At 43.6% G+C, this 17,608-nt stretch overlaps 1 protein-coding gene across 4 annotated transcripts in view; it reads left to right on the top strand.

Moving 5' to 3' along the window:
- The first annotated feature begins 1,448 nt into the window (after positions 1–1,448).
- Positions 1,449–17,608, top strand: part of KCND3 (potassium voltage-gated channel subfamily D member 3) — a 318,540-nt gene continuing 302,380 nt past the window's right edge. For 2 of the 4 annotated variants that reach the window (XM_031967300.1, XM_023503458.2), the window contains exons 1-2: positions 1,449–2,179; positions 14,030–15,211. In XM_031967300.1, the coding sequence (XP_031823160.1) occupies positions 14,106–15,211 (1,106 nt within the window). In that variant the 5' untranslated portion in view covers positions 1,449–2,179; positions 14,030–14,105. Of the gene's footprint in view, positions 2,180–2,250; positions 2,839–2,878; positions 3,025–14,029; positions 15,212–17,608 lie in introns of those variants that run through there. The other 2 variants (XM_031967298.1, XM_031967299.1) reach the window with 2 other exon arrangements.

Here is a 17,608-nt window from a genome sequence, read left to right as displayed (position 1 = left end):
GGGAGCAAGGGGAATTCCGGGAAAGGGCACTCATAAAATCTCTTGGGCAGATTTCCAAGCTGCCTGGCGGCCACGCAAAAGTTCCCAGGAACGCAGGTCATTGTTACGCATTCTATTCCATTTCCCAAAAGGCGAGGGGGGGGTGGGTAATACAAGTTCCCCATGTATCATCGGGTCAAATGCCCAGTTATCCCGAAGACTGTCATTTCTAAAGGGAACAAATGAAAATTCTGGTTTCCCCTCAAGTCAGATTCCGGGTTCATGATCCTCTCTCTGGGTTCTTTTTTTTCCCCAAACCTGGGGTTCACACTGAACTTCTGAGATATCCCTCTCCATCCCTAAGACACACCCGCTCTCATACACATTCGACCTAGAGGAGCCATTACTCTTTTTTATCTTCTTAGGGAGAACCACCAAAGTGCACGGCTCACCAAAACGCCGGGCTCTGGATCTCTCTGGGATTGTGAGCTGGGGGCACCCCAGCGCTGTACCAGATCTTCTGAACCCCAGAGACCTGCGAGTGGCTGGAGAACCTCTTCCAGGACGCTCCATCCTCTCCGGTCCGGAGTTGGGCCGTCTAGTACTGCCTGTCCACATTCTCACTTGCTTCTCAACATCAGGGCGTAGGCTCGGGAGCCCAAAGGGGTTAGAGGCTGCATCTAAGGGTCCGCTTTGGGGGATGGGGGGATGGTGGTACAAGCAACGGGAACAGTGTTGATGTTTAGTCTCTAAAGCCCGGACTTTGGACTCTCGAGTCTGGGACGTGCAAAGGGGGATTCGAAACTGGTTTACATGGACCGTGCTGTGCTCTCTCACAACGGACCATTAGCGGAGCAGCTGTGCCCTTTGAGAAAAGAGATCGTCTCTTCTCTCCGAAGGAGCAAAGGTGTAAGCGTTGGATAGTAGGGCATAGTGTCAAGGTTTTAGTCTCCGATTCTGGGGCTTCTCCCATGGCTGCTGGGCGCGGTGCTTTGGTGTGATGAACAAGTCCAGGAGCTCTGAGAAGTGCACCCCGGAGAAGCTCGAAGGTGATACCTCCCCAGGTGGCTGGGGCCAAAAGGCAGGCAGCTGATCGTGGGGGCGCTCCCGTGTGGACACAGTCAGCTCGATACACAGTCTCACCACCATCCACATGCCCACACAGTCTCAACCAAGAGAGCACACGGACACCGTGCTCTCTGACATACGGCACACTCGCGAGCTTCTCGGCTTCACACACCCATGCTGGCACTCTGGCTAGGCCCCTCCCCCCACCGGTGCCCACACTGGCACACGCACTCACACCCGCGGCTGCACACTCCGCTCGCTACAGTCCCTCTCATTCGGATTCCTCCACTCACCCAGGGAGACGCACAAGGAAAGAAAGCTCAGGGCTAAGGCTCAGTCTCGCTTCCAGCTCTCGCTCTCCATCTCTCCCCCACACTCGCTCGTGCGCGCACCACACCCGCCCATACACAGACACACACACTCGCACACGCACACCGAGTCACTCCCCCTCGCACACCCTCGCCCCCGGGCCTCCTCCCGGCCGCTAGGCTAGCGATCCTCCGCCTCTCTCCATTCGCCAGCGGCTACGGCAGCGCCCAGCTCTCCGGCCTGTGGCCGGGGCAGCTCGCCCTGCCCGGACCCGCCGGGCACCAAGAAGCCCGCCCGCGGTCTTCTTCTCCAGATCATCCCCCCCCACCCACCCACGGCTCCGGCTCCCCGCTTTGCCTCCTCCTCCTGGCCCCGCCCCGCGCCCCCGCCGCCTCCCCCCCAGGGAGAGGGACCTATCCATCCAGCCGGTGGCCCGCTGGTCTCGGCTTCCCGCGACGCTGGGATTGGCGGGGGCAGCGAGCGAAGGAGCAAGCGAGGCGGGCAGCCGAGGAGGGAGGGAGGGAGGGAAGGAAGGAAGGAAGGAAAGAAGGAGGAAGGGGGGCGCGCTGCCGAGCCCCGGGCGGAGAGGCGGCGGGGGAGGAGGAGGGACAGAGTGCCTGGCGGACGCAAGGAGAGAGAGAGCGAGCGAGCGAGCGAGCGGACTTCACCTCACCGAGGAGCACCGCGAACCTCTGTTCCACGCTCCCGGCGCCGAGCTGCTGGGGCTCCCTCCGCCTGGGCCAGACCCCGGCTCTGGGCTCCGGGCTGCAGCTTCCCCGGGAGCCCTGGGCGCGGGAGGGGCCGGGGGCTTTCTGCGCCCAAGGTAAGAGGAACCAACGAGGAATTAGGGTTGGGGGTGGGGTAAAAGGGACGAGGAGGGGGAGGGAAGGGGTCCGCAGGTGTTGCTCCCACGCCTGTTGCTCCAGCTGCCCACTCGAGTCCCTCCCCCACGCCCTGGGGGCTGGGCACCAGGACTGGGGAGCGCTGGGGGCGGGGCGGGGGGCGCTGTGCTCCGCGCTCAGCTCGCGGTCCCCTGGTTCGGGAGGAGGGGTAGGGAGCCGGCTCTGGGGCGCCCTTCCCTTGCCGATAGTCTGGAGGTCCAGGATTCTCTTTTGATGTTCACTTGCTGCTTATCCCTCCCAGCTGTACTCTCGTTTGGGGCCGGGAACCTCTATCTTGCCCCGGGTCCCTTAGAATCCCGGAGGCACTGATTGCTCGGAGAGATCAGATGAGGGAGAGGTGTCAGAGGGGAGAGATCCTGTACTCCTGCTCTTTCCTAAGGCAGGGGAGCCGGGGAGGAAAGGGAGAGCGCTTGGTAAAGTTCTCCAACCCCGCGTGAGCCTAGCACTCTGTGCTCCTAGAAGTCAGATGGAGCCGAAACAGCTGCTTTTGTCCCAGTCCCGCTCCATCCTTCCACTCCCGAAGGTGTCCTATTAAAATCAAAGGCTGATTCTGCGAGACCTGGGCAGATGGAGCCAAAGGGTATGTTTTCTGAGCTATTCAGAGAAGAGTAGGTGAGAGTATAAGCGAAGTCATCCGGGCAAGCTGAATTTATTTGCTTTTCCTGATGCTGGAACTTAAGCCCAGCATAAAATGCTTCCTGCCGTTATTGGGGTCGGAACAGAAATACAAGCAACAGGCTGAGGTGCTAGGACCCGAAATTCACTGGTAAAGGAAAATCTCCATTTTATTGCTTTAGAGAACCGGTGGTTTCTCTTCACCCCTTCGCATGGTTAGAAAACGTAGAGATGTTCTGAGGAAGCAAATATGTGTTAGATAGCAAACAATACATATTTTGCACGAATGTATGTACACATCTTTTGTACCCCTTCACCTCGTTTTCATGTGCATGATTTTTTGCAATCATAAATGCTTCTGCATGTGTATGCAAATAGGGTGATCCTACCTTCCCCAGGGTATATTTATATATTGTGGATATGTTGACACAAATAAATTTTTTTTGTGTTTATCTCTGGTTGTAGGCTACTTGTGGGATAAAATGCATGTATATAAGGAACCCACAAAAGAGGGAGAGAGAAGTCTTTTTCCCCCCTTTTGCTTTGAAAGAGGAAGGAAAAACAATTAGGAAAGTGCTCTGGGTGGCCTAGGAGCGGCACTGTAGGAGAAACAAGTCTCTGTGGATCAGATGGTCTGAGCTTTTTGGGGTCAGGGGAATGGTTCACCTAGTCAAGTTCAAGTATAGCTTTCTGGGCTCAGCTAAGGCATTTATCAAATCATCATCTTTGCCCTTCTCTCCTTGCCTTAAATTCAACCCAATAGGGTTGTTTGGAGGGAAGGGGGAAGGGACTATGGTGCCTACTATGTGTTGGGCACAGGGTAAGACCTTTGCAAATATTATCTCTTGGGCTAGGAGGGAACAGGTTTAAGATGAGGAATCTGTGAAAACAGAAACTGACTTCTTTTTGGATTCAGCATTCTTTGCTGGACTCTCATCCAGGTGACTGTGGCATTTTAGGCTTTAACCCAGTTTGGAAGTTAAAGCCTTAAGTAAATCCAAAGCCCGAGGGCTATGCTCTCCCACCCCAAAGAGAAGCTAAGGGAATTATACTGCCAATTCGATTTAGAGCAGGGAGAAATCTATTCATTCCCCTTCTCCTATGCTTTTTGTCTTTATCATTTCAGGGGGTATCTCTCTTCTCCAACCCCCATTCCCCCCCCCCTTACTGCCAAACTCTGCTGTCAAAAACAAAAATAGCTTCAGGTTTTCCATTTAGGAAGAGTACACGTCCTAGTAAAACCCTGACATTCAAGGCATATGCTGTGCCATTGGCTGGAAACGGGGCCGGGATGCTCTGCCTGTTGTAGGAATGCATACTAGGGCTGACTGTGGGTGAGCTGTTGTGCCTGGCAGGGGGTGAGATACTGTAGAATGATGAAAGAATTAATTGGGGTCTTGCTTATGGGGTTGCTCTGAAGGTATGGCTCAAACACAGGCTAAATGCAAGATAGAAGAACACATGTATCCCTCCCCAGTCAGACATGTAATCAATGGAATAACCTGCCCCTTTTTGCATTTTTCTGAGGACAGGAAGGAAAAGATGCTTGAATTGAGGGGAGAGAGAAGCAATTGTCTGACCCCCTGGAAAGTGCTAAATTGCTTATTTGACCTCTTTGAGAAGGTAGCCCTGGCTCAATGAATAGGGAAAGTTAGCCTTAAGGATTTAAAGACATTAAAGTGGTTTATTCGGATTGTCCTCCCTTCATGACCTCTCACTTTCTAAAATGAGAAAGCAGTTTGTAAAATGCCTTGAGCCTAGATAAAGTCAAAAATGGGTATATGATTTACACATGAAGAAGAGTGATACCATAGGCAAATTAAGAGAACATGGAATAGTTAATCTGTCAGATTTATGGATAAGGGAAGAATTTAGGACCAAGGAAGATATAGGGAGCTTTACAAAATTAAAAATAAGTAATTTTGATAATGGAAAAATTTGCACAAACAAAACCAATGCAGCCAAAATTATAAGGAAAGCAGAAAAGTGGGGGGAAATTTTGCAGTATCTCTGATAAAGAGCTTATTTCTCAAATATATAGAAAGCTGAATGAAATTTATGAAGATACAAGTCATTCCCCAACTGATAAGTGGTCAAAGGATATGAACAAACAGTTTTCAGACAAAGAAATAAAAGCTATCTGTAGTCATATGGAAAAAATGCTCTAGATGACTATTGATTAGAGAAATACAAAGTTAAAATAACTCTGAGGTACCCTATCCTTCAGACAAAAAAATTAAAATGTTGGACATTGGAAGCAATGTAAGAAAACTAGAATACTAATGAATTGTTGGTGGAGTTGTCAACTGATTCAAGAAATTTGGAACTATGCCCAAAGGGCTGTAAAACTGAATACTCTTTGATCCAGCAATACTACTGCTAGGTCTATGTCCCCAAAACATCTAAAAGGGAAGAAAATGAACTTTTTGTGCAAAAATATTTATGGATACTCTTTTTGTGGTGACTAAGAATTGGAAATCAAAGGGATGCCCATCAATTGGGGAATGGCTAAACAAGTTGCTGCATTAGGATTATAATGCCATATTATTGTGCTGTAAGAAATGACAAGCAGAATGATTTTAGAAAAACCTGGCAAGACTTACATGAACTGATGTATAGTGAAGTGGACAGAACCAGGAGAACCTTATATAAAATAATAACGATTTTGTTCAATGAAGAAATGGAAATGATTTATTCTTAGCAATACAATGATCAAAGACAATCCCAAAGTTCTAATGATGAAGCATACTAAATACTTCTGGAGAAAGAACTGCTATTATTTGAATACAGACTGAAGTATGCTATTTTTCACTCTATTTTTTTCTTTTATTTGACTCTTCTTGTACAAAATGACTAATATGGAAATGTTTTATGTAATAGCACATGTATAACCTATATCTGCTTACTATCTCAGGGAGTAGGAAGGGAAGGGTTAGAATTTGGAATTCAAAACTTTAAATAAAAACATTTTTAAAATTAAAAGAAAAAATTAAATAAAAACCTTCAAAACATAATTTCTACATTGAAATCATTTTGAGGGCCTCAAATTGGCTTTTATTGTGAGGTTGATAAATGTCTGTTTTCTAGTTTAAAAAAAATACCTTGAATGATTAAGATAAGAGGCATAATTAAGGAGCTGGGAGAAGCAAAGTTTGGCAGTCAGCATTGAGTACTAGATAATCAGAGAAAGTGGATCTCAAGAAAGATAGGGTGACTTAATGAATAGCATACTGAACTCAGTCAGGAAAGCCTTTGATCTTGCTTCAAACAAGCAATGAGACCGTGGGCAAGTCATTTCATGTCTATCACCCTGTTTCCTTACCTAAAAAACAGAGATGATAATAGCATCTATCTCAGAGGGTTATTTTGAGGATCAAAGAAGATTCTGGAGAAGAACTGAATTAATATACAGAAAGCACTTTGCAAAACATAAAATGCCATATAAATGTTAGAAAAATGAGAAGATAATATTTGACTTTGTCTAGATTTATAAAGTTGTAAAACACGTTAGAAATTTTAATTCATTGTAATCTCCCAAAAATCCAAGAAGATAGTTATTACAGATATTACTGTTCCAATTTTATAGATGAGAATATAGTTTTAGTAAGGAATAGGGAGATGAGCATCAATGGCCTGAGACACAAAACTTGGAATTTGGTCCATAGAAAATTCTGCTGAGTGCAACTTGTCATGGTATAGTTACTTAAGCAAATGACTAGGTCTGAGTCTCTATAGTGAGAAGAAATGAAATACAGGGTAGAAGGCACAGTTCTTAAAATTTGATCCAGGGTCACAGGGGCTAGCCAGTGTGCTACTCACTAGACAGCTTGTTGAGAAAAGGTATGATGGTTTTTCCGTTGATGGTTTAGGGCCATGCAAGACATGAGCTGTAAAGATTCTGTGCCCTAGTTCCCTAAGCTATGCCCAAGACTGGCTCTGTAATATTCAAAAGAAACTCTCTTCCCAATGAAGAGACTCAAGGGATCATGAGCCTCACAGTAAAAACTATTGCTGTCTGTCTTGCTTTGTAGAGAGGAAAATTGCTCTTAGAGAATCTTGGGGACTCCTCATGTGAGGGGATAAGCCACAGGTATTCCCCCCCTACACTTAGGATTCTTGGCTCTTACAGAATGATATAATTTTAGAGAAGCGCCTTAAAGATCATTTAAGTCTCATTTTTGTTCAAATGTATATAGCACTGAGGTTTACAAAACACTTCATATATCTCATTTGATCCTCAACAATCCACCGAGGTTGCCGATAATGAGTTGTTGTTATGTTCTGTTTTGTTTTTACAGATAAGGAAGCTGAAGGCCCAAGGTCATATAGTTACTAAATGTTGGAATCATATTACAAAATTAGGTCTTCATTCTCCAAGGTCAATCTTTTTTCTCATATACCATGCTGCCGTATTTTATAGATGAAGAAGCTAAGGCCCAGAAAAATGAAATCACCTGCCAAATGTTATAGAACTAGGAGGCGCAGGAGTACAGGGGAAAGCACCCTGCCCTAGTTGTGTGTGGAGCAGGGCTAACATCCCAAGACTTCTCTGATTTTTATCTTCCGAGTGTGTAAAGAAAAGGAATTGGATTTGGCCTCTCAGTGCCTTTTCAACTCTAAAGCTTTTGATCTTTTAAGTAAGGTCCTCATTTTCTGATTGCCATATTTCTAATTACATTCTTCTTACCACATCATTCATACTCTTAATTTTTCTCCTCTGACCTAAGCCATAGCATAGTACAGTAGAAAGGAGCATTGGATTTGGAGCTAGTAGGTCTATTTACTAACCTGTGTGACCTTGAGTTAGATTCTTACTGTTAATGCTCACATTTATTATGTGTTCAATAAAAAAACCTGATTTAAATTATCTTTGAGGTCCCGTAAATGACCGAGTTGCTATCCTTTGATCCTAAATATGTCCTAGGAGAGGGAGACAGAGACAGAGATGAGAGACAGACAGGCAGACAGAGACAGAAAGAGAGAGATGGAGAGAGGAAGGGAAGAAGGGAGGGAGGGAGGGAGGAAGAAAAGGAGGGGAGGAGAGAGAGAGAAAGAGAGAGAGACAGACAGACAGACAGACACAGAGAGAGACAGAGAGAGAGACAGAGACAGAGAGACAGAGACAGAGAGAGTGAGTGTGAGTCTGATTGTGTGTGTGTAAACTAACGAATGTAGAGATCTTACATAGATAGCCTTCATTCTCTGGGATGCTAGGCCCCACCCATTTGAACCCAGGGAGATTTTTATCATAGACACTATAGACATCAGAGAACCAGAGGGTGTAATATTTTAAATACTCATATCTCTGACCTCTTCATGGGGCATATTCTCTCTGCAGACTTTTTTAGACCAATCTGGCTTCTCCCCAAGCCACTTAGCATCTTTGTGTAAGTCATCGTGTGCTCAAAGAATACTGATAGATTCTTCTGCCGTTCCAATAATGATAACAGCTCATATTTACAGAGTTTGTGGTTTGCAGAATGCTTTTCCCACAACAACCCTATGAGATAGGTAATGCAAATATTATTCCATTTTTACAAATGAAGAAACTATGTTTTGCAGATGTAAGTTACTTATCTATCGTTACACAGGTGTTGTCAGAGCCTAAATTGAAACTCATCTCATCTGATTTTAAGCTTGGTGATCTCTTTCCTATACATATCCCCTTTCTTCCAGACAGAGGAAAAACAGTTCTGTAATGCATTCCAAAATCCAAGGAATTGACTCAGTCACAGTTTTCTTCTGTTAGGGACCACAATCAGGAACTGATTGTACCTTAACCAGTTATTCTGTTTTCTTGGTGTGATTGTATGTGGGGGATGTCTTATGCACTGATTTTCCCCATATGGCATCTGAATCCCCCTTTCCTTACCTTCAGGAATAGAGAGGGGCGAAACGCTAATTATTTTCTGCATCAGACAGAAGGAGAAATAGAGGCACAGAGAGATCTTAGCAGTTTGCCTGAGGTCTCACAGAGAGTTGTGGACAATACCAGCCTGTGAATTTAGTTCACTCAACCCATTCCTTATCCTCAGGGACCTTGTAATCTGATTGGAGAAACAGAACCTCCACACATGAAAACAATTTCAGAGTGTTACCAAGGAACAAATAAAGTTGTGCAAATCTGATGCAAGGCAGCATGGTATGGTGGGAAGAAACCTGGCCTTGCAGGCAGGAGTCTTGGATTCATATCCAACATCTTAACTGTGCATAATACCTCTCCCTGAACCTCACTTTTCTGTAAGAGGGAGATAACACTTGTACCATCTATCTCATAGGTTTGTTTGTTGTGAACAGAGGGTTTTGTAAACGTTAAGGTCCAACAGAAATGTGGGTACTCAAGTCCTGAGGGGATACCAGCTAAAGTAAACTTTGGTGAGATACTGATCAACTGGATGCAATGTTGGGAGGCACGTGAGACAAGAAAAGGGAGCTGATGCACAAGGAAACAGTAAAAGGACTATAATCCCGAACAAATCTCTGTAACAAAAAGATTTCTAAGTCTTTAGCAATGTCCCACTTATAGTAATAGCTGACATTTATAGAAAGCTTTGCTGTTTACAAAGCAATTTTCTCACAATCACCCTGAAGGGTAGTTAGTGCAAGTCTTATTAGCCTCATTTTATAGATAGGAAACAGACCCAGAGGCTTTTTGACTTCCAATGAGCACACAGCTAGTGAGCATTGAGTCTGGGACTTGAACGAGGTCCTTCTGACTCCAAGCCAGGATTCCTTCTAACATAGCGATACTATGTCTTTAGAGGGATATTTAATACAACAAAACAGTAGAGAGAAAAATATAGTTACATTGTCTCTTTAAATAGATATTTAATGCAACAAAAGAAAATGTAGACATCCCTTGGAATTTGTTGCGATGGGATTTGGCCTCTTCAGTTATTTGAGGATTATCGGAAGTCATTGCTTCAAATAGAGATACCCTAAATCCTCCAAATTGCAGAATTTTAGTGTGGGAAGGTGCCTTAGCAGCCATCCACTCCAAATTGTACCTGACAGCAGAATTCCTTTGATCACATACGTTATCATCCAACTTTTGCTCAAAGGCAATCCATTCTACTTTTGGATGCTTTTAACTGGGAGGAAATTTAAATTGAACTTTTTTGCCTATCTTCAACTCTTACACATTTATTGTAGAGTTATCCCCTGGGACCAAACAAAGCAAATCTATTCATTCTTTCACATGAAAGACCTTCAGCTATTTGAAGACAGCTGTCGTATTCCTCTCAACCTTTCCCCATCCCATACTCTTATTTTCTTTAGACAGAATACTCTTTATCCATCCAACCCATCTTCATGGGCTATGAACTCAAGACTTTCACCCTCCTCATTGCTTTTCATGTTACCAACATCCTTCCTAAAGTGAGGCATCCAGAATTGAACTCGATATTCCATATGTGGGCACAGTACAGTGAAACCATCACCATTCTCTTCCTGGAAAGCTTTTCTTAAGATGACATTAGCTTGCTTGGCCACCATAATACACCATGAACATATATTGAGTTTTTATATTTAGGTCAGGAGCTCTTAAGTTGGGATCATGAACATTTTAAAAAATAGTTTGGTAACTGTATTTCAGTATAACTGGTTTCCTTTGTGGTCCTATGTATTTTTGTTTTATTCCTTTGAAAACATTTTTCTAGGAAGGGATTCTTGGACTTCCCTGGAGAGCTAGAGAGGTCCATGACATGAAAAAAATGAAGAATCCTGGAGGAGAGGTTGGCCATAATAAAAATGTAATTTCTCCCATCCCTAGATATTTTTTCACATTTTCTCAAAGAATTCAGGATAATTTGAACATCAAAAGTTAAATGTCAGAATCACTAGTCTGAGAAGTTATTTCTCAAACTCAAGAGAAAACCTGAGTTCAAATTATCTTTGTCACTTGTATGATCCTGAGTGAGTTCACTTAGATGATCTTGGTCAGACCAGTCATAGATTTTGAGTATGATCTTTTATGGGATTTAGAGTTGAAAGGATCTTCAAAATAACTAAATTTATCCCTCTAATTTTATGGAGGAGGAAATTAATCTTAATGAAAAGAAATAATTTATCCAAGGCCACACAGCTAATAAGAGAGTCTACAAATCTAGAGCTATATATTTTTGGAACAACATCAGCTACCTGGGGAGGGATCAGAATAAGTGATGGATTAGGGATTGAGCCACAGGTTAGTTGTAGGAGATGAATATGTTTAATTTGAAAAGAGAAGATTTAAGGAGAGCATTCTAGAAGCTAGTTGGCTTCTAGAAGGTGAAAAGCCATGTTGGGAAATGAGGGATTGTTGTTGTTTGTCCTTCATTTTTGAAGAGGACCAGTGACATCCCAAGTCATGTCTTGACTTGTACATAAATTGGATTTAAGTAAACTGCATAAAGTCTTCAGCCTCACTCTCTCTTACAGAATCGTTGAAGTTTAGTAACAGGACAATAATCAAGACAACTGAAAATGGACTGGGATGAAGTAGATGATGTCCAAAACCCTAAGCACTATAGCTTCTTGCCTTAGCCATCTTCATGGCCATTGGAACCAATTGCTTTCATTTGTCCATTCTGTCAAGGGACATCTTCACATACTTGGGGTAGACATTGCCCAATTCACTGTCTGTCAGTTACCCTTCAACCTGGTTTAGTTCTCTACCAAGATGATTTGTTATGTATTACTGGGGAAGAAAAGGGAACAGATATATTTGGAAATGATGTGATATAAAAACAAAAGGCAGCAATAAAAATTTCTTTTTTTGTCTTAAAAGAATTTATTTTATTAAAACAAGGGATTAGATTTGCTCTGTTTGGTCCTAAATAATATAACAGTGGTTACAAATTGTACAAAAATAATGTATTTTGGTCAAGGAAGTCCAGCTAGGTGTAGTGGTGGATAGAATGCCAGGTCTGGGCTCAGGAAGACCTGAGTTCAAATGTGAACTCAGAAACTTATTTGCTGTGTGATCCTCAGCAAGTCACTTAACCCTGCTTGCCTCAGTTTTCTCATCTGTAAAATGAGCCAGAGAAGGAAATGACAAACTCCTCCAATATCTTTGCCAAGAAAACTCCAAATGTGGTCATGGGGAACCAGACATGTCTGAAATGACTGAACAACAACACTTGGAAAGGATATGATAGAGAGAATTCTTACAGCTAAGTGTCACAGTGAATAACATCAGGAAGATCTGAGTTCAAATCTTGCTTGATTTACTTACCTATATGACCCTGGGAATATCATTGAAACTCTCTCAGTCTCAGTTTCCGATATGTAAAATGAAAATAATCATCTCACAGGAGGATTGCATGGATAAAAATGATAAAGTGCTTTGCAAACCTTAAAGTACTTTAATAAGATTATTATTGTTCTGGAGCAGCTAGGTGGCGCAGTGGATAAAGCACCAGCCCTGAAGTCAGGATGACCCGAGTTCAAATCTGCTCTCAGACACAATGCTTTCTAGCTGTGTGACCCTGGGCAAGGCACTTAGTCCCAATTGTCTCAGCAATATATATATATTTAGTACTTCACAGAGATTATTTTTGTTTGTTTTTTTTGGGAGGAAAATATTTTGTTAACCTTAAAGTGCTGTGTTAATATGAATAGTTGGTTATTATCAACATCACCTAAATAATTAAGAAAGTAAATATGCTTGTTTTACTTAAATTTGAATTCCTAGTACTCCATAGTTATGTGATCTGTGCAATGCACTTAGATTTTGGAGATAGAAGGATTGAGATGATAACACATTCCAAAGTCAAATAGTTTTATTTGGGGATTGTCAGAGTTCCTGCATCCACACATTATCACAAATAATGGAAAGTTGACTTTTTCCTCCCCATACAACAATGGCATTTGATATTGACATTAGTTTTAGGCAGAGCATGCATATGTGTGTGTGCATGTGCGTGTGTGTGTGTGTGTGTGTGTGTGTGTGTACACACACACATACATACTCTGCCTATTTCTGGTCTACCTTGGAACCCATATTGCAAAATTAGTTAGCAATGTAGTAACGGTAATAATATTAATTTCTCCCATTAGGCCTGAGCTCACTTTCTCACAAATTCCTATCTAGTGGGAAGAATGGACCTGCATATGTGTCATGTATGGGGCATACAACTATGGGAGGCGTGTATGGCCGGGGCATCCACATGTAGGTCTGCACTTAGAATGAACCTGTATGAGCAGGGCATATATGTAGAAGGTCAAAGAATTGATGCCTGAACATGATAGCTGAAAGACCAGTGAGCCAGTGGAGGGAGTACTTGACATTTTTTATATCCATAAATATATATCCATAAATATATTTCATACTCAAAAAGTTTGAAAGTCAGTACCTCAGATTTCTGAATCAACAAACATTTATAATTGTTATTAATATTATAAATATTATACTATAGTTGTCACAATTGTTGGGTTAAGCCCTAAAGAGGGAGGAAGGGGAGTCATTCATTCCTTGACCTGTAAATTGGAGGTGAAGGATTAGTTAGTTAGGTCAAAAGGGGACTTAGCTCCTGGACCTTTTGCATAATGAACTGGTATCCTAGGATTTATTTGATCTAATATAGGCATCTCATCTTATTGGCTAGGGAAATAAGTGGAAGGAATATGTTTATTGATGTTCCTTCTCTGCTTCTTGCCCCCCAACTTTCTAATTGCCTTGGTTGGTGAAGAAATAAAAATTAGCATGTTTATCCCACTCTTAAATTCTTTTAATGAGAAATCGTTTACCCATTCCCAGTTTGAATTTGTAATCGGGCCATAACCTTTCAGAGCTGATTATAGTCTTGTCTTCTCAGATCTTTGTGAGGATGCTTCCCTTCCAAATGCTTCCAAGCTCTCTTGGAACTTGACAATTTGTCAGTGAGTCACTAGCATCTGTCAGGTACACACCTATGTTAGCTGCCCTGGATATGGCTAAGGAATGGAAAGGGAAAGAGCAACATAGTCCACTGTATTTGTGTGTGTGTGTGTGTGTGTGTGTGTGTGTGTGTGTGTGTGTGTTTATGTGTGTGTGTATGAGAAAGAGACAGACAGACAGAGAGACAGAGAAACAGAGAAAGAGACAGAGACACTAGTGGCTTAGTTCTGTGCTCCCAATGTTATCTTTTTACTTCTCTCCATTCTGACCCACCCTCTTTTTCTTCTCTCACCTTCAGGGGTTGCTGAGCTAACTCCAAGCTGGTGTGTGACTTTTCCAAGACACGGTAACTTGTCCTGAGAGCTGGCTTCACCATGGCTGCTGGAGTCGCAGCTTGGCTGCCCTTTGCCAGGGCAGCAGCCATTGGCTGGATGCCTGTGGCCAACTGCCCCATGCCCCTGGCCCCAGCTGACAAAAATAAGAGGCAAGATGAACTGATCATCCTCAATGTGAGTGGGCGCAGATTCCAGACATGGCGGACCACCCTGGAGCGCTATCCTGACACCTTACTTGGCAGCACAGAGAAAGAATTCTTTTTCAATGAGGACACCAAGGAGTATTTCTTTGACCGAGACCCAGAGGTATTCCGCTGCGTCCTCAACTTCTACCGCACAGGAAAGCTGCACTACCCCCGGTACGAGTGCATCTCTGCTTATGATGACGAGCTGGCTTTCTATGGCATCCTTCCAGAGATCATTGGGGACTGTTGTTATGAAGAGTACAAGGATCGCAAGCGGGAGAATGCAGAACGGCTGATGGATGACAATGACTCTGAGAACAACCAGGAATCTCTGCCGTCACTCAGTTTCCGTCAGACCATGTGGAGGGCCTTTGAGAATCCGCACACAAGCACGCTGGCCTTGGTCTTCTACTACGTCACGGGTTTCTTCATTGCCGTTTCTGTCATCACTAATGTAGTAGAGACAGTGCCCTGTGGCACGGTGCCTGGGAACAAGGAGCTGCCATGTGGGGAGCGTTATGCGGTGGCCTTCTTCTGCCTGGACACGGCCTGTGTCATGATCTTTACTGTTGAGTACCTGCTACGGCTGTTTGCGGCACCGAGCCGCTACCGCTTTATCCGGAGTGTGATGAGCATCATTGATGTGGTGGCCATCATGCCATACTACATTGGCCTGGTGATGACCAACAATGAGGATGTATCCGGTGCCTTTGTCACGCTCCGGGTGTTCAGAGTCTTCAGAATTTTCAAGTTCTCCCGGCATTCCCAGGGCTTACGAATCCTGGGTTACACGCTTAAAAGTTGTGCGTCAGAGCTGGGCTTCCTTCTCTTTTCTCTCACCATGGCTATCATTATCTTTGCCACTGTGATGTTTTACGCCGAGAAGGGCTCTTCTGCCAGCAAATTCACAAGCATCCCGGCTTCCTTTTGGTATACCATTGTCACCATGACAACATTGGGGTAAGTGATGCTCACAACTTGTGCGGGTGAAAGTTGGTCCATACAGACTTGGAGTGGGGGAATGAGGATATGTTCCCCAGGAGTTAGGAGCAAACTCCCGATTCAGAAGACCAACCATAAGGGAACCATGGCTTCTGAGGGAATGGAATAAAGGAAAGAGGTGATGTGGAGTTGGTGTCTGGAGCCTGAAATGTATTTTCTAATGTTTATAAGTCAAATTGACCATTTTATTTTTAGATGAGTAGCCTGTGTCAGGTCCTTGAAGGCTTGAGCCTCTGGCAGGAAGTGAGGCACTTCAGTAATTTGCTATGGGGAGGGTGTCCTTTGGTATTGCTCTCATTAGCAGAAGTCACAATCCATGGATTCCTCCTGTGTAGAATTCTTTCCCCAGCATATTCAAAAGTTGTTTGTTTTGCTTGTATTTCTCTTCAGTGGACTCTCAGAAACTGAATGGCTTTCTCTCTGTGATTTGGAACTTGGGCTCCTAGAAAGCACTATGTCCCATCCCCCTTCCAAAGGATGAGCAATCCTGTTTTCTCTGTTCATGTGTGGCTAAACTGTATAGGACATCCGAGCAATTGGGACATGATCTGAACAGATCACGTGGTCAGACACAAAGGGAGCACCAGCCTTAGAGGGGAGAGGCAGACTTGGGAGTGGGGGAGAGACAGGACACATGGAACTCCTCATCCATCCAGTCTGGGTTCTTTTTTGCTCAGCTTCAAATGAAACAGAAATGTATTATGACTCGTGAATGAGAAGCCTTCCACCAGAGGAAAGGGGCTTACAGAGAAAGAGATTACAGCCTTCACCCTAACAGGATTATAACTAATAAAGGCAGCTTTATAGAAACATGTATTTCTTAGAGGTTTCTGCTCCAGCTGTTGGAAGTTGTTGAGGCTAATGCAATCCTATCACAATTCATATACTGGATCTATATTTGCTTAGGCCAGAAAGCGTTATATTGCTGATGGAGAATTCATGAAGCTTTTTATTTGGTCTTTGACAATTTTGTTGGTTGCATCCCGGTGATTTGATTTTTTTTTTTCTGGCTGAGGCCCCACGACTCGGGTGTCAGTCTTTCCATAGTGCTGTGTGAGCTTATTGGGAATGACTGAGCAGGTGATGGGACCTTTTAAAATGATTACATTTGTCATTCTGCTGGGTCCGGGAAGCCACAAGTCAGAAGGGGGAGGAGAAAGAAGAGAAAGGAGAGGGAGGAAGGAAGGATGCTGTTGGCCATTTCTGGTATCTAAGAGCCTATTGAAAGCCAACGCAGCAGAATCTGGCAGCCTCTCTTACAGAAGTTTGCCCTTTGGCTCCCTGACTGGATCTTTTCAGGTGAAGGGCCCTACTGACTGTAAATAGCAACTAGGATAAATAAGAATTTCTGTCCTTCTTGGAATAGGTGACCAAGCAGCCAAACTGTCCTGACTCCTGAATCCAGCATTTGATCTAGGATACCATGTTGCCTCCTGTTTTCCATCCTTTATTAAGAGACTTGTAGAAGGGAAGAACTCTGAGACCAGCAAATGGGTTCTGTAAGTGGTCTGTAATTTTCTAGAGCAGGACTTCTTAACTTTTTTTGCTCACCAACTTCTTTTTATTCAAGAAATTTTTATATTACTCTGGTAACATACAGATATACAAAGGTCTACAAATCAAGTATTTACTGATAATAAATCATAATTTCGTGTCCCCCATTCAGTTATGAGTTTCCATATGGGATAACAATCCTCAGTTTAGGAGCTGGTTTCTAGAGGTCTTGGGTATCTTCTTCCAAGAAGCTGAGTTCTAGAGGTCTTGCATAACTTCTTCTCAGACTAGTGATTGCAAAACTTTGTATAAATTCCAAGGAGTACAGGATGTACAATTATCCAGATGTTGGTAGTTTTTGAGATTCTTGGGCTTCCAGCTCTCTGGATGGAGCGTTCATAATACAGGAATGCAGTGGGAGATGATGCCTGAATTAGGCAAGAAAGAGGGAAAAGAAAACAGAGAAAAGGAAAGGGGAGCCATCTGAGTGTAACCAGTGGCCCAGACAAAGGCAGGAAACACCCACCCAACAGTCTTTGTACTGTATCTTCAGGGTTTTATAAATAGTACACAATCTCAGAGGTGGAAGAGACTTCAGAAACCATCCAGGTTGACCCAAATCTGAATAACCAATCCATACCTCCTCAGTGGTCCAGATCATTCATCCTCTGCTTAACAACTATTTAAGGGGAGTTCCCTTGCCTTCCAGGGAAGCCCTCTCAGGAGCAGAATCTGTCCTTTCTACTGTTTTGGCTTTGCTTTTTATTCATTGCATCTTGCATTGTTTGTTTTGGGGGGGAGATGGGGCAAAGTTTGTTGGTCAGCCAACATTAAGTCTTACAATTCTCCTTTCCTTCCATT

This window comes from Sarcophilus harrisii, chromosome 4, assembly GCF_902635505.1.
Source record: "Sarcophilus harrisii chromosome 4, mSarHar1.11, whole genome shotgun sequence".
NCBI classification, from domain to species: domain Eukaryota; kingdom Metazoa; phylum Chordata; class Mammalia; order Dasyuromorphia; family Dasyuridae; genus Sarcophilus; species Sarcophilus harrisii.
This window is presented reverse-complemented; position numbering and strand designations above follow the sequence as displayed.